The sequence below is a fragment of the Strix uralensis genome, chromosome 3 (assembly GCF_047716275.1).
Source record: "Strix uralensis isolate ZFMK-TIS-50842 chromosome 3, bStrUra1, whole genome shotgun sequence".
Lineage (NCBI taxonomy): Eukaryota > Metazoa > Chordata > Aves > Strigiformes > Strigidae > Strix > Strix uralensis.
Genome location: NC_133974.1, coordinates 103,545,982 through 103,560,019, shown reverse-complemented (window position 1 = coordinate 103,560,019; position 14,038 = coordinate 103,545,982). Strand labels below are relative to the sequence as shown.

The 14,038-nt window shown below is 38.5% G+C and overlaps 1 protein-coding gene across 2 annotated transcripts in view; it reads right to left on the bottom strand.

Moving 5' to 3' along the window:
- The window catches only part of PPP2R5A (protein phosphatase 2 regulatory subunit B'alpha), a 47,852-nt gene that overhangs the window by 6,027 nt on the left and 27,787 nt on the right, over positions 1 to 14,038 (bottom strand). Inside the window, exons 4-8 of one of the 2 annotated variants that reach the window (XM_074863665.1) lie at positions 9,308 to 9,400; positions 7,232 to 7,362; positions 6,957 to 7,016; positions 6,016 to 6,124; positions 3,607 to 3,660 (exon numbers count right to left, since the gene is read on the bottom strand). In XM_074863665.1, the coding sequence (XP_074719766.1) occupies positions 3,607 to 3,660; positions 6,016 to 6,124; positions 6,957 to 7,016; positions 7,232 to 7,362; positions 9,308 to 9,400 (447 nt within the window). The remainder of the gene's footprint in view (positions 1 to 3,606; positions 3,661 to 6,015; positions 6,125 to 6,956; positions 7,017 to 7,231; positions 7,363 to 9,307; positions 9,401 to 14,038) is intronic. The other variant, XM_074863666.1, reaches the window with a different exon arrangement.

The window sequence follows — 14,038 nt, the reverse complement described above, 5'->3', positions numbered from 1 at the left end:
GCTGACTGCACAAACAGGGCTATACAGAGGGGCCATGGCCTCCACCACTTCATTTTTTCTTCTGGGATTTGAAATGTTAAAGTCTGAAAACTAAAAAACAAAGAAAAAAAGATGTGGACTTACAGGGAAAATATATTCCAGTATCTATATAGAAAACTATCTTATACAAGACTGGGAAAAAAAGCCTTCGGGAAACTTAATTAGGAAGTACAGTCCCCAAGAGGAAGGGGGGGAAACACACAACAAACAAAGGCTGGAGGCCTGTTTCTTAGAAACAATCATCTGACATGGCATCTGAATTACAAAGTTAATGCTGGCTAAAAAAAGCTGTGACTGTTTTGGAAGCAGAAACATTCTCAGAGTCTTATAAACTCTCATTCTGAGGAAAGGACCTCTATTTTTATGATACCACAGCACCTAATTCATCACATCCAACTGAAACTCACTCAACCTCTTTAATACCTCCCGTATTTGGTTTTTGCCATGTTAATTTTTTTTTTTTCCCAGCCTCCCAGCTGGCCATTTTATTCATAACTGTGTACTATAAAAAGTGACTTTCCAGAGAAGAAGTTAATATGATCTTAAGTGCCCACAAGTCTTTATCCTAGGATACTCACATATCCTGCTACTACAAAACTGAATGTCACTTCAAATGACACTGAGCAAACGCAGAAACCTCAGGCAGCTGGTAAAGTCCTATGCTCAAATCCACAAAACCAGACCAAGTTACAAGTGAAGAGCAGGCTCCTTACACAGCCTTGACCACTACCAAGCTGGCTGAAAGATGCCCAGAATGCCAAATACTAACACCAGCATCTGACACCTGGTGAAGGAGCAGGCAGCCTGGGTCAACCCTCACAGGTTACAACTTCGTGTCTGGCCCACAGAGGCAGTGCTCCCTCCCTCAGCTGCTTGGCTGGTACTGACCCAGCCTCCTTGCTGCCTCCACGGACAGAGCAGAAAAGCTGGGGCAGATGGCACAGTGAGGGGGAGAAGTTTTGAGCTCCCCCATTTCACTGAAATTATCTGATCCGGCAGTCCTTCGCTCACTTACTTCTCCTCCACTCTCAAGGAGTCAGATTTGCATGAATTAATGACATTTGTTTCTCTAGATTTATACACTTTAAATCTAGGTCCATTTTCTGTTAATTAGCTCATAACTGAATGACTCTGTTATATACTATTGAGATTTTGTATTTTTAAAGAACAAACCCAAACATTTAAAGGTATGATAGCTCATTCTGCCAACACCTTCCCTTCCCCCAGAACAATGCAAGTAAGCCAAAGAATTTCAGACAAGCACATTAGCCAAAGAAAAGCTCTGAGAACCTACCATACATCCCTAATTGGAGCATGAATTTACTGGTCTCAAAAGCATAAAATTGGGTTAGCTGGAAGAGTTCAGTTTCCAGCACTTGTTATTGTAAGTGTTGAATATACTTCACTACTGAGACTCATATTCTCAACTTGATAAAGGAATACCATGTTCTGAGCGTAACAGTGCAAACCTCAACAAGATACCTATTCCCTGCTCCTCAGAGACAGCATCAGTTTCCACCTTGACTATGCTTTCATATTAAAAACTGATCCATGCACATTTATGTTCAAAGATTTTATTCAAAGATATAGTCAACACGAATGCAGATCTGAAATCTTGCTGCTCTTACTACACAAAACTCTTAAGACTAATATTTTTCCCCAAGCCACAAACTTCCCATGAAGTGACTTGCAATAGTAAGCACCTGCTAGAAAACACTTACCTACCTACAAGGACTGCATGTTTAGCCTGACTTCCTAAATGTAAAGGCCATTGCACTTAGCAGGGTTAGGTAACAAACTCTTCTTGTCAGCTCTGCAAACATCAGGACTGACCTAAGGCTGACTACCATAGTTACAAGAGCTCAGATTGAATGTCCTCTAAATTGACCCTGAGTGACAATTCCTGCCAGAAAAATAACAGTAAGGTACTCATGAAGACAGCCTTCTGATGGAGTTCTTTAAATATAACTTGACCTAAAGCCAAAAAAATTTCAAACGTTATCTCAGCAGTTGCCCCAAATTTTAATATTTACTTTTCAAGCATTTCAGGAAGTTTCTTAAAGCTTCACTTCTTATCATCTTATTAACTTTTACTCCTTTATAAAGCCAATTTTACTATACGCTCAGAGTAATGACCAAAGCAAGCACAGGCAGTAACTCTGCAGTGAGTTCTTGTATCCTCTCCATTCTGAATTCATCATTACTGATTAAGAGGCAATCAGAATTGTATATACTATAGTCCAGATGAAGTCTCAGAGCTGCACTATGGCACTCCTTCTCCAAAAGCCCTGCCTTCTTCACTTCAAAGTTCGGGCTTGGATCCTGCATCACAGTTCTGTAAATTCCTATCAGGAAGTTCTGACTTTGTCACATCGTCACTTCATTCAACCTTGCAGGTTTTTATGCAATACTACACATTTTCTGCTCGCATGTCAACTTTAACTGTCAAAATGCCTGGGTTGCTTTACCTCTTGGCTTAAGGAGTAAGGCTTACGCAATTCCTTTCTGCTTGCCCAATCCAACAAGTTAAGCTTATTGACTGGTGTAGCTGGCAACACTGCAGTAGAGGGGAAAAGAAGATGCTTCCACCAAATTTACAGACAGTCGAGTCGACCCCCTTCCACCACCTACAGAATAATTTGTCCTCTGATGAGGAACGCCAATACTTAAGTGGCTGTGCAGAAAACAAGGATCCACTGAAAGGCCAGTGAAGATCTACATTATTTCCACAAAGTGGTTTATCTTTTTCCTTTACAGAAAAATCTAGATTTTGCATAAGCTCTTCATTTTCTGTCAAAAAAAGGGATAAAGTATTCAAATACCAACATACACCTCCTAACGGAAAGATTTCTGATTGTCCAACTAAACCCAGTTTCTGTCCTAGCTGGTCTGACATCAGTCTGCATCCCCATGAGCTGCTGCACTGCCCTGAGCCTGCATGCTGCTTTACGGGCACTGCCAAAGCCCTTGCATGAAGCACTGCAAACCCCTTTTTAGCCAAGCTGTCAATACACATCATGGGAGGTTCAGTCTGCCAAAAGGCACCGATGCCTGGAGCACCTGTATTGTAACTGCCAACAGGCACCCCAGTAACTGAAGAGACAGAACAGAAACACTGCATTTAGAATTTCAGAGTTCTTTCTGTCTAAATAAAGTGTGGTTATTCTTTCCAACTTTTATTTTGGGATTGTTTATTCCCTAAAATATTTCAGCTTTATGCAGTGGCTAGGCACAAGCCATCAGCACCAAATACTGAAATTTTAGTCCTTAGCAGGAGGGAATACAGTTACATGCCTTCTCATATGAGGTAATTTCCACTGTATCAGTGGTTCAAACTTTTATTTAAATTTGTGCTCTATCTTGGTCACAGGTTAAGAGATAACTGCCCTTTCAAACCCAGAATTTTCTTGACAACTGTTCCAGATTTAATTTTTTTTTTTTCCAAAAACGCCTATGGATCATTAATCAAGATAGCACAGATAACACTGCTATACAATTCTAAGAAGTTACACTGAAATATTTAGTTGAAATTAAAAATAGAAAAACATTCAACTGAAAAACACTTACAGGCTCTGTTAAAGTTGTATCTTTTTCCAGGAACTGTACAACACAATAGGCAAGCTAGAATGTAAGTCATATGATTATTTAGTTTAAACAGACACTGTTTAGACATTGCAGCATAACTAAATATCACAACTTATAATGGAAGCACTTCAGATCGGGACAGGGGCAGGGGGAACCCAACCCAACCCACCCCTGTGCAGCCATTTTAAATTCTTCCAAACTAAACAAAACAGCAATTAAAGCAGCAAGATATACAGGCCTGCTCTATCTTACAAAAACTTCCTGCATACCAAAAATCTTTTTTTCATCCTAGAAGAAAATTGCTTTTAAGCTTGACAGATATTTCCCTAACTCAGATCCAGTATCCAGACAGATTTGTCTCAACATCAATTCCTGTATTAACATTACAAAGCTATCATTTTCAAACATCTATACTGGAGTAAAGAAGGTGATACTTTCAGTCAAAAAAAAAAGTTTTAACACAGGACTGACTGAGCACACATTGCTGAAGTACTAGACATCTACAGCATGCAACATTCAGTGATAAGACTACAGGTGAAAGAATTTTAACATATTACATGGCCACAAGAGATCAGGCAGCATCTGTCCAGCTGAGTATCCTGTCCCCGGCAATAGCCAACAACAAATGCCTGTGGAAGAGTGTATGAAGTGGGGGAAGCATAATGTGATTAAGTCACCAGCATGCTTTCCCAGCCTCTAGTGATTTCTGTCCAGGGGTCTTCTCAGGCCAAAGTGTGATGATAGACGTTATATAATTGCTTATTGTTTAGTTACTTAACTATGTGCTAAGTAACTAAACAACCATACCTCTTCTGCCCAGTACAGAAACCATACAATAATCCTATTACTACAGTAGTTACAGTCCTAGATTCCATTAAGACTGATTTTAAGAAGTCACAGTATTTTTCATCTCACAATATAAAGCAAAGAAAAATTATTTACATGCATTACATGTACATTTCAATACTTAGGATGCTTGAATTCAAGTACTACCTTTCCATTGTTTTCTTTAATCTGTTACCCCAAAGCAGATAATTACAATGCTGTAATTACAAAAGGTCTAATTTATTTTTTACCCTTAGGCTAAGGATGTATATGTGTACATTCAAAAAATAATTAATGTCACACATTAATCTCATAAAATCCCATTATATATATTGTACAGTAATGCTTTATTGTTCAAAGACAAAGACTTAATTTAGCTTTACAGCTTCAACTTTTAAGGGCAGGCTAAACTTGTGCTGTAGCAACAAAGCAAGCAGGCCACTCCTGACTGCAGAGTAGATTTAACACTTGTTTACACCTTCAGGATAATACGAAACCAGAAACACAGAGTGCAAACTGCACGTGGCACTAGTGGTTTATAAGGGATGGATGAGTAGCCTGGTCAGCAAACCAAATGCTACCTTCTGGTACACAGTACAGCTGAATTAATAGGACCCTTTCAGGTACCGATGAACCAGATTAAACGTATCATGAAGAAAAGGACAGCGTGCTGTACCGACCTATCAGTGAGAATACCTTTGGCAAGTCCCTTTCTTATCACTGACTCATTCCATGAAGCAGCCTATTGCATAGCAATAAACCACAAACACAAGTGATTTAATTAAATTAAAACTTTATATGAGAATTAGGAATTAACTGAGCTCTTAACTTGATCCTGTTTGTAGGCTACATAGTCATAATGTTTTCACTTTAACTAGAAACTCAATTCCTTGTATCTTTAGTCTATAAGGAGCTGTATTAGTAACCGAAGTTCACAAAGCAAGTTTTTAATTAGCCACAGCAGAATTACTTGCAAGTTTGCATCAAATGTATTCAATACTCAAGTGCCATATGTCTGGCAAAGATATACATTATTCCTCAAATAAAATTCTGGAATGGAAGTCAAATGAAGAACTGCAGCATTCGGACAGCGTGTCATGGATCCACATAATTTCTAGCTGATCCACTGATCCTACTATACATTTCTGCCATTTATATGCAACATTCTCCTCCCCTCCCCATCACTGGTATGGTTTTAGTAATAAAAAAAGCACTTCTGAAATAAGTACCTGGCCATACTCAAGGTTCCTTTATACACAGCATTTAGGTTACATAAAGGAAGTGGTAACAGCACAAGCTCCTGGGATTCAATGAAGTTTAAAGTGTGACAAGACTAGCTTCCCCCTTCAGCTGACATGAGTGACTTGCTGTTATACTCTTTCACTTTTAATATATGCTAAGTATCTCAAAATTAACATTTAGACATAAGATCTTACAGATCTTTAAAAAAGTGACTGATTTTGCAAATATCTAGGCATATTGATACAACACATACTGCTTTAAATTTCATTAGTTTCAAATGCAAATACAAAAAACCCCACCACTCAAAAATAGGCAAAAGCTTACCTGTGCATGAAACAAAGCTAATCCCTTTGCAGTATGCATGGGAATCAGAACTTTCATAAGGAACTGTTTGTGTTCTGCTTTCAGTGGCAGTGCAAAACCATTGATAATACTGAAAACACGAATAAGCAGGATTTATTTTTATTAAAAAACAGCTTTTTCTTAGCAAGTCAAAAATTTCTGTAAATTCAAGAGGCACTCCATTTCTGATTCAATTTCTAAACCTGATTATTTTGAAGCCATAAGATAACTCTACATATGCACAACCTTTAAAGTGTTGGTATCATGCAAGTTCAGACTCTTGGTAGAAATACCAGAGAACCATAGTAAAAGTCAAATAATACTCATTAGATGAGTCTTTTTACCATGACCTCCATTAAGTAAAGTCATCTACAATAAGTCTTGCTGTCTAACCAGTAATATTTATAAAATTGTCTACTGTGAAATATATGTGACAGTTTTAGAAAAACAGTAACATACTACCACAATACCCTCCAAAGTTCAAAATGAAATTAATGAAATAACGTCAAAAAAGACAACTAAAAAACCCTAGCACTTACAAGGCTTTCCTGAATAGAATTTAAAGAAAACAACCTGCTGAAGATTAAAGCATTTCATTCAGCATAAGGGCAAAAGTTAACATTAATTTTCTGAATGTCATCTATCAGCTATAAGATAAGCAAGAGTAGACATTCCTCACAAACAAGGACTCTTGAGAAATATTTTGCCAGTCATTTTTAAAACTTGCACTGAAAAAGAACAATTTATACTCTATATCCTAATTTGATATTCACATGGTAAACCAGACAGTATTAGATTATAAGTGACTGCACTTCATCACTCATCACTATAATAATCCTCTTCCTTCCCTCCACTCCCAAAGCAAGAAAGCTGAAGTGAACACCCACAATAACATTTTATATTTTGTGTCAGATTGAACATACCTTCCTAATATCTCAAGAAGTTCAGCAACACCATTGAAGTGCTCCGTTTCATATATAAACCTGTTATGAAAAAACACAACCATCAAAAAATCAAAACAGAAGATCTGAGATTCCAAAGAAATAACCTTCAATAAGTTTCAAATATTTGAAAGCCAGATCACAGACCAAAGCCAGGCCTTTTACTTCAAGAATAAATCACTGCAGACCCAAACCATGAAGGCAAGATAAAAATATTCCTCAACCTAGTCATAAACACACATACATATGCAGCATACCTGAGGAAAATGTTGTTGATCTGTTTCCTGATGAATGCTCTTAAACCAAGGAATTTTCCATAAATTCGATGAAGAACTGTCTTTAGGAAATCACGTTCTCGTGGGTCTTCACTATCAAAGAGCTCCAACAGCTTTAAAAATTAAATTGAAATTTATTACTTTTGAAAGACTTAAATTTTGTTATGTTACTAACCAATTTGAGTTTTATCTTTAATTTACATTAGAAAAATTAGAATCAGTTTAACCAAAAATTTTGTTTGGATGTCAATATGATATTTTCAAAATTAGATTTTCAATAAAGCTGATTATTTGTTAAAAAAACCCAGAAGCTTCATTTCCTTCAAAAGTCTGTACACAACAAAGCCATTTCAACAACTATTACACTACCAAAATGAAAATGAAATTGTAAGAATGAGACTATCAAAACTCGGGTAAGTGGTTTACACTTGGTCCTTAAGAGATCAGAATGAATCAGACTTGTGTCAGATATTTACAATTTCTTAATTAAAATCCTGTACTGCTCATCTCAAATAGCTGCCTGTGTCTTGAAGGTTAAGCAGAAACATTCCTATACAAGATATTTCACAATTAATGATTTAATATGGCAGGGGTCACAAAATAAGCATAAGATATGTAATTATGAACCAGTTCTCTGCTAATACAGACTAAATGCCGCAATAAGCTAGCAAGATTTTCATGCAGTTTTTCCTTCTAGAGTTTTCCAAGACCATACTCACTTGAAGACATCAAGAGATATTCTAATCCCATTACAGACCATTACTTTAGTAATTTTTTTTCCCCTGCATGTCCAAGTAAGAGCATATTCAGAAATGCTACCTGCACTGAACAAGTTAGTAACTTAGCTCAAGCAGTCACTACAGTCATTGTAACGTCACTGCTCAGTCCAGGTCTGTGAGCTTAGGTATGTCTACACCAAGCAGCAGAAAGGCTGGAAAGAGCTGTTGAGGAACTTTGTTCAGGCTCATTTCATTTTTATATTTAGAAGGAATTTCTTAGAATCATTATTCCACTTTTTTTTTTTTCCCCATATATAGCTAGCTGTTCATTCCATTGTCTTGTACTCTAGAAAAAGATCAAGTGAAATGTCAGGAATTGCAACTCTGCAACACGGCTTTTAAGAACCATGGGTCAATTAGTAAATTGGATACCCACAGCCAATAGTTCAGCAGCAGCCTTAGGCCTAAATTTTGTGGGAATAAAACAGAATAAAACACCTATAAACAAGAACACTAAAACCAAACAAGTGGAAATTAAATGCAGTTACTGAAGGTTGGGAGGGAAAGTGTCCATCTATGTTTTCATTCTTCATTGCTGTACTGCAATAGCCTGCCAGCACTCGCTCTTCAGATACTGAGCTTTTCTTCAACAAACAAGTATTTTGACATGGTAAAAAAATCCCCACTGAGTTAGCTTTGGACAAAAATTGTTATAGTATTCTACAGCCTAACTCCTTAAGAAGTTATATTTAAAATGAAATCTCACTTCACTTTCCTGCTCATGGGTACTTTACATGGTGAAGCATGGTTTTCCTATCTACTTTCTTATTTGATTCTCCTGTGGTTAACAGACAATAGTAAAGAGAATGACACTACCTAGTCACAAGTCAGCAGATGTTGGAACACATTTAATGTACAGTAAGTACACGAGCTTTTTACAGGAAAAAAGTTTGCTGTAAGTTTTCCAATGATAAATCTATGAAAAAAACCCAAACATAAAAGCACAACAACAATTTAATCCGTATATTGTTGATCTGATTGGAAACAAGCTACAAATCATTAAAAACACAACTTGTATTTACAAATTACAACTATCTTACACTGCAAAGCACTAAGGTCGATACCTCAAAACAGAGTTTCTGAAGTTATTAATTACATATAGCCTGTGTGGTATGATGTGCTGTTTATTTAGTGTTTGGCAGAAACCACTGTTAGAAAAACTAAAATTTAACTCTCTGTCAACACAAAACCTTTAATATCTCCTTAGCTTTACAGTCATCTGATAAGTTAGGCTTGAGAGAGATCTTTAAATCTGGGGGTGGGAAAACTCTCTACTTACCTGCTGTACAAACTTCTGGTCAATATATCGCTTTGCAATGCTAGGCTGAAAATCCGGGCTCTCCAAAAACCTCAGGAAAAATTCATACACCAACTACAAACATTGAAATGAAAATTTTGAAGTTAGTAAGTATACCATAACACAGATTTCAGCACCACCACCACCACCAAGTCAGTGGGAACTACTCACATGCTTAAAACGTACACAAGGAAACCAAAACCTAACACATCACTGCTTAATCACAGCCTCTACTGGAATTTACTGAAAGAATTACAGTAAGTTATCAAGAACACTTTACTTCCCAGAAGAGTCAAAGCTTAATAAATAATCTACTGAAAATATCACTATTAGACAAAAAACAAGTATTACATATATTCACATTTCCTACTATATTAAGAATATATTATGTAGAAATAAGTTACCAAACACTTATAAACACTGAGGGTAAAATTAAGTGCTCTAACATCACATAATTCCTTAAACAGGTGAAGAAAAGTCTGCTAACTAAGTGTTCCTGAAATAGTTTCAGCCGCAAACTCCAAAAATGAATACACAGAAACTTAAAAGTTTGGCTTAACATTACGTTTCCATATCCTGGACACTCAGTTCATAGAACCATTTAGGTTAGAAAAGACCTTTAAGAACATCGAGTCCAACCGTAAACCTAACACGGCCAAGTCCACCACTAAACAGAATCACAGAATAGTCTAGGTTGGAAAAGACCTTGAAGATCATCCAGTCCAACCATCGACCCAACACTGACAGTTCCCAACTACACCATATCCCTCAGCGCTAAGTCAACTTTACTCTTAAACACCTCCAGGGATGGGGACTCCACCACTTCCCTGGGCAGCCCGTTCCAACGCCTAACAACCCGTTCTGTAAAGAAATGTTTCCTAATATCCAGTCTAAGCCTTCCCCGGTGCAACTTGAGGCCATTCCCTCTTGTCCTGTCACTTGTCACTTGGTTAAAGAGACTCATCCCCAGCTCTCTGCAATATCCTTTCAGGTAGCTGTAGAGGGCGATGAGGTCTCCCCTCAGCCTCCTCTTCTCTAGACTAAACAACCCCAGTTCCCTCAGCCGATCCTCATACGACCTGTGCTCCAGACCCTGCACCAGCTTCGTTGCCCTTCTCTGGACACGCTCGAGTAATTCAATGTCCTTTTTGTAGTGAGGGGCCCAAAACTGAACACAGTCATCGAGGTGCGGCCTCACCAGTGCCGAGTACAGGGGTAAGATCACTTCCCTGTCCCTGCTGGCCACGCTATTTCTGATACAAGCCAGGATACCATTGGCCTTCTTGGCCACCTGGGCACACTGCTGGCTCATGTTCATCCGGCTGTCAATCAACCCCCCCAGGCCCCTCTCTGACTGGCAGCTCTCCAGCCACTCCTCCCCAAGCCTGTAGCGCTGCTGGGGGTTGTTGTGGCCGAAGTGCAGCACTCAGCATTTGGCCTTATTAAAACTCATACAGTTGGCCGTAGCCCATCGCTCCAGCCTGTCCAAATGCCAGCTAGCAAGGGCCTGAGGTAGAAGAGAGGCATGAAGAAGCCAGAGCACAAGTCCCATATTTTGGGGCTCATCAGAAGTCCAAGACACAAAATACTGTACTTGCATATCAATGGCAGATTTATAAGATACACACAGGGCATCTCTTAACCAAGACAGAATTGAGAGGAAAGATGTCTTACGTTTAGATACATTCAGGGCTGCCGATGTTCTCAACACCTATTTCTTAACTCCACATTAGCTGAACAAGTGATCAGTAATAATACTAAAATGCAATTGAGATACATACAGACATCACTGATTAGACTTCTAAACAAAACCCACACAGAGCTCTAGTCATACTCACAGGCATGTATTTCAATTATTACCACAGAGTGCTTATTAAACTGAGAGCCAACACCTGAGTAATTCATAATTATAATTACAAAGTTCACTTGAGAGAAGTGTTTGACATTAAGTACTTTTTATCTAGAACATTTGGGATGGCAGCTACTTATGCATAGCCTCAAGGAGGGTATGCTGTATCTGCAAAGCAGAAGCTCAGAAACACAAGTTCCCCTTCACTCTTTCTTCCCCTCTGACAAAGTGTAACAAGAGCTTTTCATATCAGCAGTTTAAATGTACACAAACTCCATGTAACTGTATTAAAACCCAAGCTTCCCTGTACAGCCTTAATTTGTTGTCTTGTGCATAAACACAATAACACACAGTTGCAAAATAGACAACAACATAGGACAGAATTTTTAAAAACTTGGTAATACAATCCAATAGTGTAATTTTAAATAGTTCCATACTCTACCCTCCATCTTAGAAGATCAACCATGACTATTTAATATCTTCATCAGTGACATGGACAGTGGGATTGAGTGCACCCTCAGCAAGTTTGCTGACGGCACCAAGCTGTGTGGTGCGGTCAACAGGCTGGAGGGAAGGGATGTGCCATCCAGAGGGACCTGGTTCAGCAAGACCAAGTGCAAGGTCCTGCACATGGGTCAGGGTAACCCCCAGTATCAATACAGGCTGGGAGATGACGGGATTGAGAGCAGCCCTGTGGAGAAGGACTTGGGGGTCCTGGTGGATGAAAAACTGAACATGACCCAGCAATATGCACTCACAGCCCAGAAAGCCAACTGTATCCTGGGCTGCATCAAGAGAAGTGTGGCCAGCAGGACGAGGGAGGGGATTCTCCCCCTCCACTCTGCTCTGGTGAGACCCCCCCCTGCAGTGCTGTGTCCAGCTCCGGGGCCCCCAGTATAAGGAGGACATGGACCTGCTCAAGCGGGTCCAGAGGAGGGACATGAAGATGATCGGAGCTGGAGCACCTCCCTTATGAGGACAGGCTGAGAGAGTTGCAGTTGTTCAGCCTGGAGAAGAGAAGGCTCTGGGGAGACCTTATTGCAGCCCTTCAGTAATTAAAGAGGGCTTATAAGAAAGATGGGGACAGACTGTTGAAATAGGACAAAGGGTAATGGTTTTAAACTAGAAGAGGGTAGATTCAGGCTAGATATAAGGAATACATCTATGTAATTCTTACAGTGAGGGTGGTGAAACACTGGAACAGGTTGCCCAGAGAGGTTGTAGATGCTCCATCCATGGAAACATTCAAGGTCAGGCTGGATGGGGCCCTGAGCAACCTGGTCTAGTTGACCATATCCCTGCTTATTGCAGGAGGGTTGGACTAGGTGATCTTTTAAAGGTCTCTTCCAGCCCATTCTATGATTCTACTGGTCTTTTTCAAGCTAGAAACTAGATAAATTCATTAGTTGTTTGTATTGAAATGGGAAACATAGGGGTGGAGGACAGTTAGTACAGCTTCATAAGGATTAATTTTGGAATTAAATTTCTGTATTAAGTATTTCTGTAACAAATTTCTGTATTAAGTATTTCTGTAACAAATTTCTGTATTAAGTATTTCTGTAACAAATTTCTGTATTAAGTATTTCTGTAACAAATTTCTGTATTAAGTATTTCTGTAACAAATTTCTGTATTAAGTATTTCTGTAACAAATTTCTGTATTAAGTATTTCTGTAACAAATTTCTGTATTAAGTATTTCTGTAACAAATTTCTGTATTAAGTATTTCTGTAACAAATTTCTGTATTAAGTATTTCTGTAACAAATTTCTGTATTAAGTATTTCTATCAGTGACCACAACACAGGATAGTCATGTGTGATAACTGCTTAGATGATGCAACAATATCAGAAGCTACCACCAGGAAAAAAAAAATAAAAAGGAAGAAAAAAAGTATGAGAGGTTATCAATAATAAAGGACAAGTTGACCCTGAAGGCCTGGAGTAATAAATACAGGATGAAACTCAAGGATTGCAAAGTCACAGTTAGAGATCCAAGAAAAAGCTTTGCTAAGCATTTGCAAGCCTTTAGGCTGAGAAAGGGTTAACCACAGGATGACTAATATCCATCTACACAATGAAGCCAAGGAAGTGACAGATGAAAACCTGGGATATTCCAGGAAGATACTGACAGCACAGATGCAGAAGCACAGTCCTACACATGCTTGAGAAAATTTATTCAAACCTGACAGGATACAGAGAAGGAGCCACTAGAATTGTCATGGGACAGAGCACCTTACACAAGTGAAAGTTAAATTGGCATGTTTTGTTTTCCCTAAAGGACAGGGGGAGGAAGAACAATTACAGTTTCTTTCCATAAATAGATATGGGGACTGCGATAAATGTCAAGCAGAAGAACTAAGTTAAAGCATAGTGTTGTAATATCTCAGTACAAACTGCCCCAGATTAAGTTTAGGGTATCAATTGGGACCAAAACCAAGGTACATCTCATCTATAAAATAGAATAAGTCAATATTAACGCAAGATTCTCAATATATGATGACAAATTAATCAGTTACAAGTCTCATTTCTCATACAGGGAGAGTATGTATTAGTAACCATTTGAATGCTTCATATAAACACATGCAATTCCAGAACCACAATTGTTGCTATTGTTCTTAAAGAGTTTTCAGAAAAGCAAAACTTCGTGCTCAAAAATCCAGCTTCTGAGAAGTTTCACAGAGAAGTTTTGTGCACCAGAGTATTTATGCAGTTCTGATGTTTACTGAATCATTTAGCATCCTGATAATTAGCATCACTGCTCCTAGAACATGTACAGCTGGTAAAAGGTATCAAATAACTTTGGAAATCCTTGGGAAATCCATGAAGCTTTATCTGAGGCATTTCAGGAAGCAAGCTGCAATAGCCAT